Source organism: Nicotiana tabacum, chromosome 4, assembly GCF_000715075.1.
Source record: "Nicotiana tabacum cultivar K326 chromosome 4, ASM71507v2, whole genome shotgun sequence".
Taxonomy (NCBI): Eukaryota; Viridiplantae; Streptophyta; class Magnoliopsida; order Solanales; family Solanaceae; genus Nicotiana; species Nicotiana tabacum.
In genome coordinates, this window is record NC_134083.1 from 4,665,420 (window position 1) to 4,682,592 (window position 17,173).

At 34.5% G+C, this 17,173-nt stretch overlaps 2 protein-coding genes across 12 annotated transcripts; one reads left to right on the forward strand and one right to left on the reverse strand.

Annotated features, from left to right (window-relative positions):
* The first annotated feature begins 1,042 nt into the window (after positions 1-1,042).
* Positions 1,043-5,585, forward strand: LOC107810777 (protein FAR1-RELATED SEQUENCE 4). 11 transcript variants are annotated; one of them, XM_016635621.2, is made up of 7 exons: positions 1,043-1,259; positions 1,535-3,674; positions 3,779-3,832; positions 4,039-4,102; positions 4,169-4,273; positions 4,679-4,875; positions 4,964-5,585. In XM_016635621.2, the coding sequence occupies exons 2-5, from the start codon at positions 1,611-1,613 to the stop codon at positions 4,228-4,230; spliced, it is 2,244 nt and encodes a 747-aa protein (XP_016491107.1). In that variant the 5' UTR covers positions 1,043-1,259; positions 1,535-1,610; the 3' UTR covers positions 4,231-4,273; positions 4,679-4,875; positions 4,964-5,585. The 11 variants fall into 11 exon arrangements, with proteins under 11 accessions (XP_016491107.1, XP_016491088.1, XP_016491102.1 ...); XM_016635602.2 differs by having other exon boundaries at positions 4,209-4,273; XM_016635616.2 differs by having other exon boundaries at positions 4,209-4,273; positions 4,970-5,585.
* Positions 5,586-14,355: 8,770 nt separating this feature from the next.
* LOC107810736 (NDR1/HIN1-like protein 13) lies at positions 14,356-15,525 on the reverse strand. The gene has a single exon (XM_016635548.2). It carries the CDS (start codon positions 15,353-15,355, stop codon positions 14,576-14,578), a length of 780 nt encoding a protein of 259 aa, XP_016491034.1. The 5' UTR covers positions 15,356-15,525; the 3' UTR covers positions 14,356-14,575.
* Positions 15,526-17,173: the final 1,648 nt, after the last annotated feature.

Consider the following 17,173-nt stretch of genomic DNA (forward strand, 5'->3'; position numbering starts at 1 on the left):
AGTTTCTCTCTATACTTGTCTTTACTTTATTGTCTTTATTTTATAACAATAAGTTCGTTATTTTTGGATGAAAAAAACATGGTCGGGATGCTTTTAATTTGTTTCACCCGTAAGTGTTGTCGATGTGACATAACGTAGGAATATTTAACGACATAGGTAAAATGAATATTAATATCAAATCTTGTCATTCATCAAATTTAAACAATAGAACAACATATATAAATTTAATTAATTTGTTAAAACGTGTGAATAATTTAACATATATAAAATCTTGGAGTTCTGGTAAAATTTGTGAATAACTAAACAATAGTACAACACATGCAAGTTTGCTAATCTAGAGAGCATAGATAACAACAATATACCAAGTGAAATTTCACAAGTGAGGCGTGGAGAGGGTAATATGCACGCAAGCATTATTTATCTTATAAGTTAGAAAAATTATTTTCGATAGACCTTCGGCTCAAGAACAGTGAAAGAAAGCAATAACCAGTTAATAGCAGCAATAAAGTAAAATGCAGAGGAAGTAAATGGCAAAATATGTAATAACCAAGATTAAGGCATACGAGAATACAAGATTAGTGCCAACTATTAGTAATAGTGACGCATCGTGTAGTAACAAGAAATTAGGAATAGGAAAATATAAAACTAGTGCTAATACTACTAGTAGAACAAAGAAACTCTTGATTACATGTAACGTACAATCTTAATTCTAGACTTATACAATTTTCTATCGAGGGTTATGTATAAGGTAGGTTGAAGTAGTGTGATATCCTGTCTAATCACATGTCTTGTTACTTCTTAGCCTTGCTCTACTCCTTTGACCCGCTACGATCAACCTCCTGACCGGGACATCTAATCACATCTCTCGTTACTTCTTAGCCTTGCTCTACTCCTTTGACCCGCTACGATCAACCTCCTGACCGGGACATCGGAGTCTCTCGGCCTCGATTTTCGCAACATGTCTTCCGGGCTTCATGCCCACCTTGCCCCTTAATCTAGAGAACATGTGAATAATAATCTCACAAGACCCCCAAAGTCTATTATTGCACAAATTTGTTAAAAAGAGAACAAAAGTTAAACAACGGCGCAAAAACATCCTATTTGTGCAAATCTCCCCAACTCTTTTGCTTTGTTCACGAATTCAACTCGACAGTGGCGGGTCGGACGGGCAACCCACGATAAAAAAAATTGGATCTTTTTCAGCCAAAAATGACACCACTCTCCCGCGACTCCGTCCTGTTCTCCGGCGAAATTCACCAGTAAGTTCCATCTCTATCTCTTCCGTTTCCCCTCTTCTTAGATTTCCCGACACAAAATCCCTAATCCCTTTCTCCAGTGAAATTTTTTAAATTGTAAACTATGGAATTTTGAATCGGGACGCAGGCTTCTTTCTGTTTAAAAATCCTATCTTTAGACTGAAAATCCGATCTTTCGTTATTTGTGATCGTTATAAGTATGTTATGTGCTTTCCACGTCACTATGTTCAAATTTTCTGAGTTTAAAACTGAATTGTATGTTATATTGTACAACGTAGACTATATACTGTACCAAAATCTTAGCTGGAAGCAAATTTCTGAGCAAAACTAGGTGCAAGTTGTGCTATATAAGCAATGGAATCAACTGTTGCTATGGGGAACAGTAACGTGGAGCCTCGAGATGATATGGAATTTGATTCTCATGATGCAGCCTATGAATTCTATAAAGAATATGCAAAATCAGCCGGGTTTGGCACCGCCAAATTGAGTAGTCGTCGTTCTAGGGCATCCAAAGAGTTTATTGATGCGAAGTTTTCATGCATAAGATATGGAAACAAACAGCAGTCTGATGATGCAATCAACCCTAGGCCTTCTCCTAAGATAGGTTGTAAAGCTAGTATGCACGTGAAGAGAAGGTCGTCGAATGGGAAGTGGTACATTCATAGTTTCGTAAAAGAACATAACCATGAGCTTTTACCAGCTCAAGTGCACTTTTTCAGAAGCCACAGGAATGTTGATCCGCTTAAGAATGACGCAAAAGTTCGAAGGAAAAAGATGTTGGCTTCTGTATCAAAACAGTACGGGGCATACCAATTCTCTGGTAACCTGGAAAATCTTTTCAGGAATCAACATGACAGAGGTCGAAGTTTGACTTTAGAAGAAGGAGGTGCGCAGGTCTTGCTTGAATTTCTTGTGCAAATGCAGGAAGAGAATCCAAAATTTTTCTATTCTGTAGACTTAAATGAGGAGCATCGATTGAGGAATGTTTTCTGGATTGACGCCAAAGGCATGGATAATTATTCCAATTTTGGTGACGTGGTGTCATTTGATACTACATACTTCACAAACAAATATAAAATACCTTTGGTTCTCTTCATTGGAGCAAACCATCACGTTCAACCCACCTTACTAGGTTGTGCACTAATTGCTGATGAGACAGTGCATACGTTCATATGGTTGATGCGGACATGGTGTTTGGCAATGGGTGGACGAGGTCCAAGAATTTTGTTGTCTGATCAAAACGACAACATCAAAGCAGCTGTTGGAGCAATCTTTCCGGACACCGGGCACTACTTTAGCCTGTGGAGTATATTGGAGAAGATCCCAAGGCGTCTTGAATATCTCAGTCTGTGGCATGATGCATTTATGGCAAAGTTTACTAAGTGCATATATAGATCATGGACTGAAGAGCAATTTGAACACAGATGGTGGAAGTTGATCGAAAAGTTCAATCTTAGAGAGGACGAGTGGGTCCAATCATTATATGAAAATCGCAAGCTTTGGGTGCCTGCTTTTATGAGGGATGTATCTTTTGCCAGTTTATCCACGGCTTCAAGATCCGAAAGCATGAACTCTTTCTTTGACAAATATATCCAGAGTGAAACGTCTCTTAGAGACTTTATTGGACAACATAAGCTAATCCTTGAAGACTGGTATGAAGAGGAAGCCAAAGCTAATTTTGATGCATGGCATGAGATGCCTGAGCTTAAGTCTCCCTCGCCCTTCGAAAAACAGATGTTGCTCATATATACTCGTGAAATATTCAAGAAGTTCCAAGTTGAAGTATTAGGAGCTGCTGCATGCCATCTAAAAAAAGAATCAGAAGACGGCACATCTATAACATATGCTGTCAAAGATTTTGACGCAAATCAGGACTTCATGGTGGAGTGGGATGCACTGAGGTCGGACATATACTGCTCATGCCATTCATTTGAGTACAAAGGTTACCTTTGTAGACATGCTATTGTGGTTCTTCAAATGTCTGGTGTCTTCAATATTCCGTCTAAGTATATATTGCAGCGCTGGACCAATGCTGCCATGAGCAGGCATTCCATAAGTGAAAGAATGGAAGATGTGCAAGCTAAAGTCCGTCGCTACAATGATTTGTGCCGACGGGCAATAATATTGGGTGAAGAGGGATCACTGACTCAGGAAAGTTACAACATTGCTGTTGGTGCCATTAAAGAAGCCTTAAAACAATGTGCAACTGTTAATGTCACTTGTGAGACTAATCTTAGATCAGGCAGTTGTGCTACCCTTGCTATCCAAGGTGTTAATGAAGTATGTCAAGGAAACAGTCTTGCAGCTAGAGAGCTAATGCCTTACAGTAGAGCGGCCCAGACAAGCAAGGGTTCTAAAAGAGCAGATCCTGGAAAAGAAAGGGAAAGCATTGACAACGCTTCTAATAAAAAAGGAAAGGTTAGAAACTTTTATCTTATATGTCGTTTTCTTTATTTATTCTTCTCAACCACATGCTCACCCTAAGATGAGCTTCTCTTACAAGTGTGTTTCATTCTTATCAGGTGACTTTGGAGCCAGAAATTCCTAATGGTGCACAAGGGGTCTTTCACCAAATGGTTTGTTATGCTAGCACCTTCTCTAATTTAATGAATAATCCTGCTTTTAAGCAAGTTCATATTGTGAACCTTCTGGGACAATTAGAAATTGGTGATGCAACCATAATTGTTTATTCTTTTCTGTAATCCGTCTTTTTGGTTTTTTATTCACATCTTATATAAAAAAAAATGGTGACAGGAATTCTTTTACCAAAATTTCCTGACAGGAGCTCCTGGAAAAGTTTATTTTGAACATATATCTGATGCACCTAATAGTTGACGAGCTAGAAGGTACAACTAGAGGTTCTGTTTTAGAATGATAATGTCAAATTGATATTAATGTTGTCGTCTTGGCAGACATGATTATTCTATCTTTGTGTGTACGTGTGGAGTACAGCTATCCACTGGACAATGACTAGAATTAAACTAGAGGCTTTTGTAATCCACTGCAAAAAAAAAAAGGTCAGAAAAAGCATGCATTTCTTTTCCAGGTTCCAATTGTCTTGTTGATTTGCAATCAAACATCTGTTGCCTGTAATTCCTTTTCTGCTCATCTTAGTGGCTGGAACTGCCCAGTGTTTGGTCAAGGCAGTTGCATAATATGGTGCTGGCTCACTTGTTTCATATTGCACCAACAATGTCTCGTAACATGACATGAATGTAGTTCATAATGTGCATGACATTAGGTAGTTGTACTTGTAGAAACGGTTAGACTTCCTGTATAAAGTTTGTACCAGTATGTGTACTTTTGGTCCTGGAAATAAGCAGGCTAAGTTTTGTTTTTTCTTCTTGTTTTCACTTATGACCTACAGTCTCATTATGCTTTTTGCACGACGTGCATTGATATTTGAGTTTTTGTTTGTGTAGGATATGCCTGGTAGCCTGGATTATCCTACCTTGTACCCCAGATTAACAACACTGTTAAGAGGTGGTGACATTAACAAAAGAAGTGTGGAATTGCTTGGAGAGATGTTGGAGTAACAAAAATTAAGGGTCATATATCATGGATTGGTGGAGGAACAATTTGTGTTTTTTAATTGGGTGTTCCTCTCAAAGTAGAAAAGGTATTATATTGTTAAAAAAGATCTCATACTGTTTTCAGCTCTTAAACCATTTTAATAACCTGCTGCTGACTTCATCACTAATCATAAGATGCAGGATCGGAAGATTGAAGAAATGAGATGCTTAATGCACGGGCGGGCATCTGCAATTACACAATTAAATATGTCAAATGTGAAAGTAATTAGCTTTAATAATCTCCAAGCCCCGAGATTCCCTGTTTTTTGGTGTTGCAGCGTGAAAGGCTCTGCAACTATGTGAAAATGGTAAGGAGGAAACTGGGGTTGGGGGTGGGTTGTTATAATGTTAATGTTGCTTTGGAGTTATAATCTTCAGTCTTGTTGAGCTTATCAACTCATACTAGATCCAAGTTTGGCAAGGAAGGTTGGCTCGAGGTGAGATTTTCTTCTTCAAGAAGACTGACCCACAGCTTCTTTGTTAGCAGTTTCAGATACATATTCCCTGGGCGCTAGGCGATGTATTTGTGGGTTTAGCTTCCCCTCCTATTGTCTATGTATAGTGAGGTCATGTAGTTGATTCCAACTAGTTCGGGATCGAGGCATAGGTGGTGGTGGTGGTGTTCTTATTGGTTTGTTGCAGGTTATGGATAGGTGAAGGTTTCGATGAGGGAAGAATTCAAGTTAATACACATTGACACTTTGACAGTGTAAATTGCAAAGATTTCTTAATCTTATTGGCGAATTTTAACTTGTGATAGATACCATGTTAGGGGTAAAGGTTAGCGTACACGTTAACCTTTCCAAATCTGTATATATATATATATATATATATATATATATATATATATATATATATATATATATATATATATATATATATATATATATATATATATTTTGGAACCCCAGGAAAACCTGCAGCCGCTACAGCCTCTGTCCTTCGGGTGAGCACTCTGTGGTGAGCAATTCGTGCGCACCGGGTAAACTCCCCACTGTGTAATAGTCTGCAAACCACACGTGGGATGTAAACCGCGCTAGGCAAGCCCTGTGCGACAGGCTCTCCCAGAAGGCATTGAAGGGGATCGATCCCAGGTCACCTGTGATAACCGCCCTCCAAACCAACTGGGCCATCCTGAAGGGATGTTGTTGATAGATACCATGTTAATTTTCTTACCAGGTCACAATTAACCTGGTTGTGTAAATATTGTTTATTGTTATGAAAATAATTATATTATGGATGTTCATTTATTACTCCGCTATAGATAATCTTCCTGAAGAAGATTATTCGTTTGGTACTCTAGTGAAGTTTATCTACAAGCATTTGATGCAGGCAGGTTGCAAACAACTTAATGAAATGATTTGCAGCAGCTTCTTATTAAACAAGCAGGTTGCAAGCAGCTCAAGAAAATCCTCACAACTGCTTCCTGAAAAGCCTCGCAGCTGCTTTGTTTCTTCTATAAATAGAGGAGTTTTCAGTTGATGTACATCAGTTTGAAGTTGAATAAAAATATCACTCTCCCTCTATACTTGTCTTTGATTTATTTACTTTACAGTCTTTATTTTATAACACGTTATCAGCACGAGACTCTACCATCTCGAGCAAATACTCCAAGGTACGAAGTTTCTTTTTCTAAATATATGTTTATCATGCGTGTTCATCATGTCTTTCTAGCCAACTAATGATGGAGATGTCATTTTACTTGGATGCGGTTTCGCAAAATTTGAAAGAAAATTTGATTTTACTTAAGCTATTATATGGTCGCGAGACTACACATAAAGTTTATGTGGCAAACGGTTGGGGACTATGTATACTTATACAATTGCTATTTTTGTACTTATTTTCCTCCTTGAGCGTTTAGTGAAGGATTAAAAGGTGAATAACAATGTCAGATCCATCTAAACTCCAGCAGAGTTTATGAGAAATGTATAATTACCAACAGTGGTAATATTTCATAAGTCTCGTTATGACTTAACTTCATGGTTCACTTGAACTCCAGCAGAGTACGGCCACCAGAAGCGGTTATGTTTCATATATCTCATTGTAACTAAATTTTGATAACCACCAGAAGTGATAATTTAGGCTTGCTATGGTTACAATGAAGATAAGTTAGAGAAAATTCTCTATATTATATGCATATTTCGATTTGCTTCTGAAGTAGCAAATATCTTAAAAAAGGTTCGAAGTATCACAATTTGATGTGATTATGCACGTTCAGATAATTATGTTCTATCTCCTAAATGAAGAGAACTTTTGATAATATTAATCCATTTTTTGAAGTGAATGTGACTATTAAATATGAACGCGTTGTTGATGTAAATATATTACGATTCACCTCTAGAAGAGGTAATACGATTAAGAGAATATATTCTCAATATTTCATATTTCAAATTTCTCTTGAAGTAGTAAATAATTAAAATTTCCTCCTGAAGCAGAAAAATATTAAGTAGTGGTAAAAATATTAAAATTCTTAATTTTAGTCATTTATAAATTTAGAATTGTCTTTATATTGTTCATTTGATTATGATTTTCTCTCATGCCACCAGAAGTATTTGAGCAATACTTGGTAGTACAAAATTTATCAAAAGCTCCTGAAAAGTTAACTATTTATCTAGAAGACACATGACACCAGTAGTGTCCTATAAATATTAGATTGTGGATAATAAATGAAGGCTCTCGAAGAGCTTATATACAAATATGTCGTTCGTATTATATGATTATGATCAAAACATATGTTGTAGTAAACCTAAAGTTTACTAATACAAATGGCCATTATATTGAGACTGCAAATGACTGGAAGATTGAAAATCTTTATGTTTCCACAATCATAGGGGGTAAAATAATATGTATGTGAGAAGTTACCCGCATTATTCTTTAATTTGTACTACATCATGTATCACAGTAAACCAAAAGTTTACTAATGCAAAAGTTTATGCCATAGTAAACCAGAAGCTTACTAAGAGATAGCATATGCCATGATAAACTTGAAATTTTCATATGCCATTTTAAAATGAGCTATTTGAGAATTCAGATAAGCATATACTAAAGAACTAGAAGATTCTTCAAAAATTCTCTTGTGTTGCTTGTTCTCATAATAAATTGATTATACCAGCTAAAGTTGGGACTAAAACTAATGAATTCTGGAATATATACAAGGTGAATATGGGCCCATTCACCTATCATGTGAACCGCTTATAGATGCATATATAAGATAGCTACATGTATGTTTATTGTCAACCTGCAGTTTGACATTTGAAATTGTCTTTCTCAATTAAGAGCATAATTTTCAGATTATGAAATCAAGATAGTTCATCTTGATGATGCTGGTTTAAATCCAAACTAGTTTAGCATTGAATACCTCATATTAATGTCCAAACTATTGCTTATAAGAACAAAGTTTCATGTGTTGGTCTAAGATTTTCTAAATTGCATACAACAACACTTGTATGCATCAGTCCAACAAAATATGATAAGTCTTCCCCTCACAATTAGTTTAGGATCAGAAACCAAAATTTTTTACTATCTAATAACTTTTGATATGTGGTATATGATTAATTTCTCTACCACAATGCACAAAGATAGGTTTCCCAAAGAAGATTTGGGATATGGGTTAGTTTTTCTAACATTAGGGGGATGGAATAAACAACTCGAAAATATGTTATATGAATCGAATTATCATTAATATGATCCTCACTTAGAATATAATTCAAGTCAAATTTCAGAAGCATTTGCTGATCCAAAATTAAATATCATATTTCAGCTGCAAATACTCCTATTAAAATTATAAGTCCCAGAAGGATAAAGTTTATTGCACGCATGAAGCGTAGTAAACCGATCGATTCCAAAGGTAACATTCCTTGAAAAATAATAGGAGAAAATGATCATAATGAGGAGGAAATGAGCTCTAGAAGAGCCCATGACATAACATTTCATGAAACTCCAAAAGAAGTTCAGGTACCTGAAAATAAAGAAAGTGATGAGATCTGAACAAGTTATGTTGCTTAGGAACCGATACAAAATGATCGTCGACGATATATTTGATACAATATGGTGCACAATATTATAAAGACTGTGAGGATCAGACCTGTAGTCCAGACACCTGAAGATGTCATGCCATTTAGATGCAAGTCATAACCTATATGACTCATTTGATCAAATTTATATAAATATCCCTGAAGGATTTAAAATGCTTAAAGCATATAATTCAAAGTCTCGAGAAGTGTACTCAATTAGATTACAAAGATATTTGTACGGTTTAAATCAATCTGGGCACATGTGATATAATCGCCTCACTGAATTGATGAATGAAGGTTATGTAAATGATGGCATTTGTCCATGCGTTTTTACAAAGAAAACAACATCATAGTTTGTTATACTTGTTGTTTATGTCAATGGCATAAATCTCATAGGAACTCCAGAAGAGCTCCAAAGGGAAAAACTTTGTCTTAGTCTACAAATTGAATATTTAGTAGACAAGATCTTTATCCATCAATTTGTCTATACATAAAAGGTCTTAAAACGCTTTTACATGGACAAAGCGCACTCATTAAGTACACCAAATGGGTGTTCGATTACATGAAGTGAATAAGGATCTGTTCTGACCTCCAGAAGAGGATGAGAAACTCCTTGGTCCTGAAATACCCTATCTCAATACAATTGGTGCACTTATGTATCTTGCTAATGCTAACAGAGGTGGTGCAGATCATATTGATTGTGCAGATACAGGTTATTTATCCGATCCCCATAAAGTTCGATCTCAAATCGGGTATGTGTTTACATGTGGAGGTACTGTCATATCACGACGCTTTACAAAACAATCTATTGATGCTACTTCTTCAAATCATGCTGAAATAATAGTTATTCATGAAGCAAGTATGGAATGTGTATGGTTGAGATCAGTGATTCATTTTATTCGAGAAAAATGTGGGTTGGAATATGATAAAAAACCTACAATATTATACGAAGATAATGCTACATGCATAGCCCAATTAAATGGAGGATTTATAAAAGGAGATAGAACGAAACACATTTCACTAAAATTATTCTACACACATGATCTTCAGAAAAACGATGACATCAATGTGCAACAAATCTGTTCAAGTGACAATCCAGAAGATTTGTTTACTAAATCTTTGTCAACTTTAACTTTTGAGAAGATGGTATACAAGATTGGAATGCGGTGACTCAAATATTTGAAACAAAGTTTTCATCAGGGGGAGTAAAATACGCGTTGTACGCTTTTTCCCTCACTAAGGTTTTTCCCAAAGGGTTTTCCTTATAAGGTTTTTAATGAGACAACTAGAAATGCGTATTACTAAATATGTGTACTATTTTTCCTTCACTAAGATTTTTTCTACTGGGTTTTTTTCTAGTAAAGTTTTAACGAGGCACAATATCTTTTAGTGAACATCCAAGGGAGAGTGTTATGAAAATAATTATATTATGGATGTCCATTTATTACTACGCTATAGACAATCTTCAGGAAGATTATTTGTTTGGTACTCTATTGAAGTTTATCTACAAGCAGCTGATGCATGGAGGTTGCAAGAACTTAATGAAATGATTTGCAACAGCTTCTTATTAAACATGCAGGTTGCAAGCAGCTCATGCAGACAGCTTACAAGCAACTCAAGAAAAGTCTCGCAGCTGTTTTCTTTCTTCTATAAATAGAGGAGTTTTCAGTACATCAGTTTGAAGTTGAATAAAAGTATCAATCTCCCTCTATACTTGGTTTCGATTTATTTACTTTATAGTCTTTATTTTATAACATTTATGGTGTTATTGTATAGAACTTAAAACTCTTCAAAGAAAAAGAATGTGTAAAGTCAATTTGTTACATTACTCCTGACTAATTGAACAAGGAAGCCAAAAAGGTTTTGCTCTGTAAAAAAAAGAAAAAAGAAAAGGAAAAAGAAAACTACATGGGGTTGCCAGTTATAGAAAGCTAAAGAGTTTTTATTTGATGGATTAATTCAAATGTCTCTGTAAAAACAGGGTGCGGTGTTCTGTTTGTTGATTAATTGAGATCTGAACCTGAATTAGGTAATTGGATGTGAGGTCCCTGTTAAATGATCAAATTGTTTGGTGATTTCGTTGATAAAAAAATGAAGAAATCTGAAATATCTTTTTATAAAGAAGAATAAACTGCTCCGATTATCCTAAAACAATAGCAGTAGTTATGAAATCGTTATCAAGTGAATAAAAAGCTCTTTTTCGAGATAGCACGTTCCTAGATCTGCCCAGAAATGTTAGCTGGATCGTTGTCAATACGGGAAAGATAAACTTTTTTTTAATCAACTTTCCAGAGTTTTTAATTTGAGAATCAGATGGAGTAAAGAGGCAATAGAAATTATCGAGTGGGGAATGAGGAAATTTATGAGAAATCAGTGGTAATTTTGTTAGAAGCTTCTGGTTGGTTTATAAAACAACAGCAACAACCCAGTATAATCTCACTAGTGGGGTCTGGAGAGGGTAGTGTGTACGCAGACCTTGCCCCTACCCTGGGGTAGAGAGGCTGTTTCCGATAGACCCTCGGCTCCCTCCCTCCAAGAACTCCCACCTTGCTCTTGGGATGACTCGAACTCACAATCTCTTGGTTGGAAGTAAAGGTTGCTTACTACTAGAACATCCCACTCTTGTTTGGTTGGTTTATAAAGATGTTGATAATTTCCCATAAATTGAGCCATGATTAAAAGAAAAGAGTGGAAATTTAAGTTAATTTTTATAAAGGAAAATTTAAGTTAATTAATCTATAAGACATCTCAACTTTTTGACGTGCCTAAAACATTTTTGACTATCAATTAAAAACTCTAAAAAAAAATTACTTCCCACTTTAATTTACAGGGTATAACAAAAAATTTAATGGTCTAACTAATTTGCTAAAACACGCCATCCATGTTCCTTTAAAGTTTGACTTTTTAAAGATGAACAAATATTAACGAAAATGGAGTAATTTGTCACATGCAGTGGCTTATTGAATTGTATACAGATTAAAGAAATAATCCTCTATTAAAGAAATAATCCTTTATTAAAGAAACTCGGTAATCCCACTTGTCTAGATAATTTTATCAGAAAACCTTAGTAAATATATGAATAAAAACGAAGTGGTGAAAGCCTAACAATTGAGACTTCACAACGTATCCAGTTATTCTTATTCTTATTTTTGATATATATATATATATACAAATAATTAATGAATGAGCTGTAGTGGTCTAAAATTAGGGATATGCTTATCTGGCGACCGGCGCCAATCATTGAACTCTGATAGAAATGGCTCAATACTTACATAATTATATATTTGTATGTATGTATACTCTAGAAGCATTTAACCGTAAATACTTATATGTATCGGATGTTTATACCAAATAATTACCTTATAGAATCAACAAATCAAAGTGAAAATGCACATCATTCAACCAAGGTTAAGTGTTACAAAGTGTACATATAAGACAATTGCTTATATTCACTGGCTTCGTGTAAATATATACCCATTGCGAATAAGTTTTTACAAATTTAACTAATATATCTTTACGATATAGTAATTTTTTTATACTATTAGTATTATCTTGACTTACTAAACATGTATTTACTTTTCCTAAATTATTAAATTATATTTTTTTAAAACAATTTTTCGTAGTTGCGTGTAACTTTATGTGATAGTATAAAAATATTATGCATTATCAATGTATACAACTTAACTAATGACAATTACATGATACATTATTGAAGGAGGCCGTCGCACTAATATGAGTTGGAAGCTGGAGCATTAGTTGCGTTGCAATGATTAATGAAACAGAACCAAATATCAGTAAACATGTGGGCATGTTACTGTGTGTTTGGATTAGTATACTTTTATATCAATAATAATAATACGCTGTCTAGTCCACTTTAACTGATTTTTTTATTTGTTTGTGATCCATAATATTTAATTTTTTTAGATATCAAGAAGGAATTAACTTTCTTTTTTCAAAGTTGTCACTGGAGTAAAGAGACTAGAAATAATTGTTGTATTTCCAATTAAAAATTTAAGATTAATATGGTCAATTTCATTGTTAATTAATGCTAAAAGGTAAATTTTTTAAAACATCCAAAAAATCAATTAAAACGGGCAGGAGGGAGTTGGCATTTGTCCACATGTCCCAATTACTAATTTTACTACTCAATTGCATTCTACCATTTTTTACATAGATGTGAAGTCAGATTTGAAGTTTATAAGTTCAAGATTCTAATTTTTTAAAATTATTGAATTTTAAATTAATAATTTGTATATATATTTGATGAATTTATTAAGACGAATATAAAAAATCGATCAACCTAAAACTTTAGCACCCATGCCTTTACACAAGCTTCCCAAATGCTTTTGATGCCTATGTACTCATTTACTCTTCTTATATACTATATACTACAAAAGAGATGCCTTATGCTCCCATTGACCTTTATTATCAAAAGCACCTTATAACTAACTTCACGTGGTCCTCGAAGCTTTTCGACTTTGAACAGAATTCCAGAGTTTAAATTAATAAATGTAAAATATTATTACTTCAATATTTTACTTAAAATAATTTTAATCATATACATAGTTCAAGTGACTAAACCTCTTTTGAGTTGTGTATTTAGCTGTTTATGCCCCTCTTTTTCTGCAAACCAGACAACCCTTCATCCCCAGAATAAACAATAAACAAATGACCAAAAAGAAAGGCAAACGACAAATCTTGGAAAATGAGGGGGAAAGTTTTCCTACTCCAAAATACAACAACACATGTAAACTATTTCTCACCGACAGCTCCACCCTATTTCCGACATTAAACTAATCTACATAACTGAACCTGCCCTCTGCTGACCTTATATTTTACGGCATCTACAGATTTTGACAATAGTATATAAATTAAAACAGCTGTGATTTGGTGTGCAGGCATCTCTCCCCCCCCCCCCACAACTCCTATCATGTGTTAAGTCAATGCAGTCAGATTAATATACACTAGTATTATATATTAGTATATATAATACTGACAGCTCCCACCAGCTTCCATTGCCGGCAATTTTCCAATAATACTTTACTCTCTATTTTCTTTTTGATACCTTTCAAAAAAAAGATAATTTATTTTTAAATTTAAAAATAATTTAACTTAAATTTATAAATCGATCATTAATGAAAAACTTTTATAACCACACAAATACTCTTGTCCCTTTTAGATTTGTTTAGGATCACAAATTTTAAAAATCTTAATTTTTCCTTAAATTACGTGCCCGTCACACAAATTCACATAAATTTGAAAGAGGAGAGTAGTACTCAACAATGGTTACACAAAGTTAGAGGTAAATGAATTGGTGAAAATTTTAGTAATTGGATCAAAATTTACTTAAAATAAATTACTCGAGGTGCACATTAGCTCCATGAACGTGACCAAGATAAAGAAAATTGAAATGGCCAATGAAGTAGAAGAAAATGGTGGAGCTAAAGAAGGAAGAATCATTCAAATGCAAATCTAATTTATGATCAAATACCACAAACAAATAGGTAGTAGTACTTCTGTATAAGAATGAATATGACTAACTGAACAAATTCGGTTTGCAGATTATGTATATATAACAAAAAACAAATTCAACTATATATCCTACCAACAATCCATTTACCCAAAAACAAAAACAAAAAAATTAACAAAAAATGAAAAATTAAACAACCAAAACCAAAAGAGGAAAAAGGAAAATCACACTCTTTCCTTTCACCCAGTAAAATCAAACTACACCTCAGAAAGTCCATTTCCAGATCTTGATCCGAAGATCCACGTCACATTTCACATCAGATGTAGTAGCTTTAGTCGGCGACTTTCCGGTAGGAACAGTGATTTTAATACCATTGCATTTCACTCTAATTCCAACTTTCTTCGTTTTTAAGCTTCCAACTTTGACTTTCACCTTTGTATCAAGCTTTATTTCCAATGGCAGGGTCTTCTTATTCTTCAGTTCAGATCTCAACGTAGAAACCGCCGAATCGTCGAGATTTTGACCCGAACTTGACACGACGGTTTTTAAAGTGGTAACGTTTTTCGTACCATGCGTGAGAGCCGGTAAAGAACCAGAACCGATGTCCAGGTCATCGGAACTGAATGAAATATTGATCGGATCGTAGAAGAAAGTGACTTTTTTGTTAGGGTTACGAGCGATGACGGTGAGGTTGAATTTGGAGACGAGTTTAGTGGAAGTGAGATTGAATTGTGAGACTTGAAGAGAAGAAACTGAAAACGACGGTCTCTGTGGACGGTAAAGGACCCAGAAAATAGCGCCGGCGATGGCGGCGAGGAGGACGATAGTGATTATGAAGAAAGTGGTCCAGAGACAACAGCAACAGCAGCAGCTCCGTCGGTGTTTACGACGGGGAGGCGGCTGAGGACGGTAGGTAGGGCGGGTGGCGTTGTAAAGTTGAGCTTTGTTTGCCGGAAAGGCTGGATTAGCTCCGCCGTTGACGGCGGGGGCGGCAGTGCCGTTTGCAGCGGCGGGTTTAGCAGCTGGGTATACTCTATCCGCCATGTTAGGAACTAAAAAAAAGATCAGAGATTAGGGTTTGGTTTCTATGTATAGAGAGTATTTATATTTATATAGAAAGAAAGGGAATAAATTTTGGTGGCGGTGGTAGTAGGAAAATTAGAAGAGTTGAATTGTGAAGTGAAAGGAAGGTGAAATGGCAACTGACAATGGAGATTTTGAAGAGACAGACAAGTACCTTATAACTAATGCGGTGTTCACAAATCACCACACGCTTTCATTAGCGAGTGTTTAATCAGCAGTTATTAGGATAATAATTGGTGATTAGTGATTAACCCCTTCTATTAATGGGTTATTATTATTGCCTTTTATCTTTTTACGCGGAACCGTTATATTGAAGCCTCCTTTGGAATGTTAGGAAAAAATATGGAAAATAATTTATGAATGGGAAATTTAAAGATTCTTTGCAACTATCAAGAGCTTAAGGGCCATTATTCAACAAAAGAAGGAAAATAATTAATTTCTTAAAGTCTTAGATACAAGTTTCTGACAATTTGATTATTATAAGAAAACTTTCCTTAATTCAAAATATTTTTTATGAATGGAAATTTAACAATTCCTTGAGATTAGAGTTGTCTCGCGCTATTGATTATAATTCCACGTTAAACTAAGAGGTCAACTACATTAAATCTTGGTAATGCTTTCTCGTTGACTAACTCTACATTTCCATATATACTTTCATATATTGAGTTTAATTTTTAATTTTCTTCAATCGCTTAATTCTTAATTCACATTTGACCATTAATCGATATTAACTTGTTCTCCCCTTCCACTACTGTCTTTTCTGAGAAGAAGAAAAAAAATTATAACTTTTCAAAGGCTTACAATTTTCTTGACTATTCGATTATTATAATGGCTCTTGCCTTCAATTTTATATATTGTAAACATACGTTTAAGGAGAAATAATGCAGAAAAGCAAGATTGATTTAGAGGAATATTGGAAAATAGTTTTCAGACTTTTGGCAATTAATTAAAAAAAAGGAAGAAGAGGAGGAAACTGACATACAAAAAATCGGTAATGGAGGCGCGTGCTAAACGAGTGATTAAAGATAGTAAAATTTGTATTATTTGCACCTAAAATAGATGTCTCCACCTCAACAACTGTGGCCCAGTGGACCTTTCGAGGGCCATAATGGAACTCGCTTGAGAAACTAAACAGTATAGCCGCAGCAAAATGTATATTTTTATGTATTAAAGTATAATATAAAAAAAATTACTTTCTTCGTTAATTTTGAGTTATTTATTTTTGACTTTACACCTTCTTTAAATTATTTTTTACAATTCTACCAATAATAAGATAGCATTTCCAAAAGTCTTAGCAAATAATTTGAGGAATGAGTAGTTAATGATAAGGGTAAAACAGAAAAAAAAAAATTCTCTGTGATTTTGTATATTGGGCAAGTAAAAGTAAAAAAGTATTTTTATCATAGTAGACAAGTAAAAGTGTACGTATGATGTACATAAAATATGTATAATTAGTATTTCCTCTGTTCCAATTTATGTGAACCTATTTAACTGGGCACAGAGTTTAAGAAAAAATGAATATTTTTGAAATTTATGGTCCTAAACAAGTCAAAAAGGGGCCAGAGTATTTGTGTGGTTATAAAAGTTTCTCATTAAAGGTAGAATTGTAAGTTTAAGCTAAATTATTTCCAAATTTAGAAAGAGGTCATTCTTTTTGAAACGGACCAAAAAGGAAATAGGTTCACATAAACTAGAACGAAATATACTTTTTGTATATAATTATTTTTGACCGACTAACCAAATGCGTAACTTGCCCAACTCGTTTTGGAATATATATCC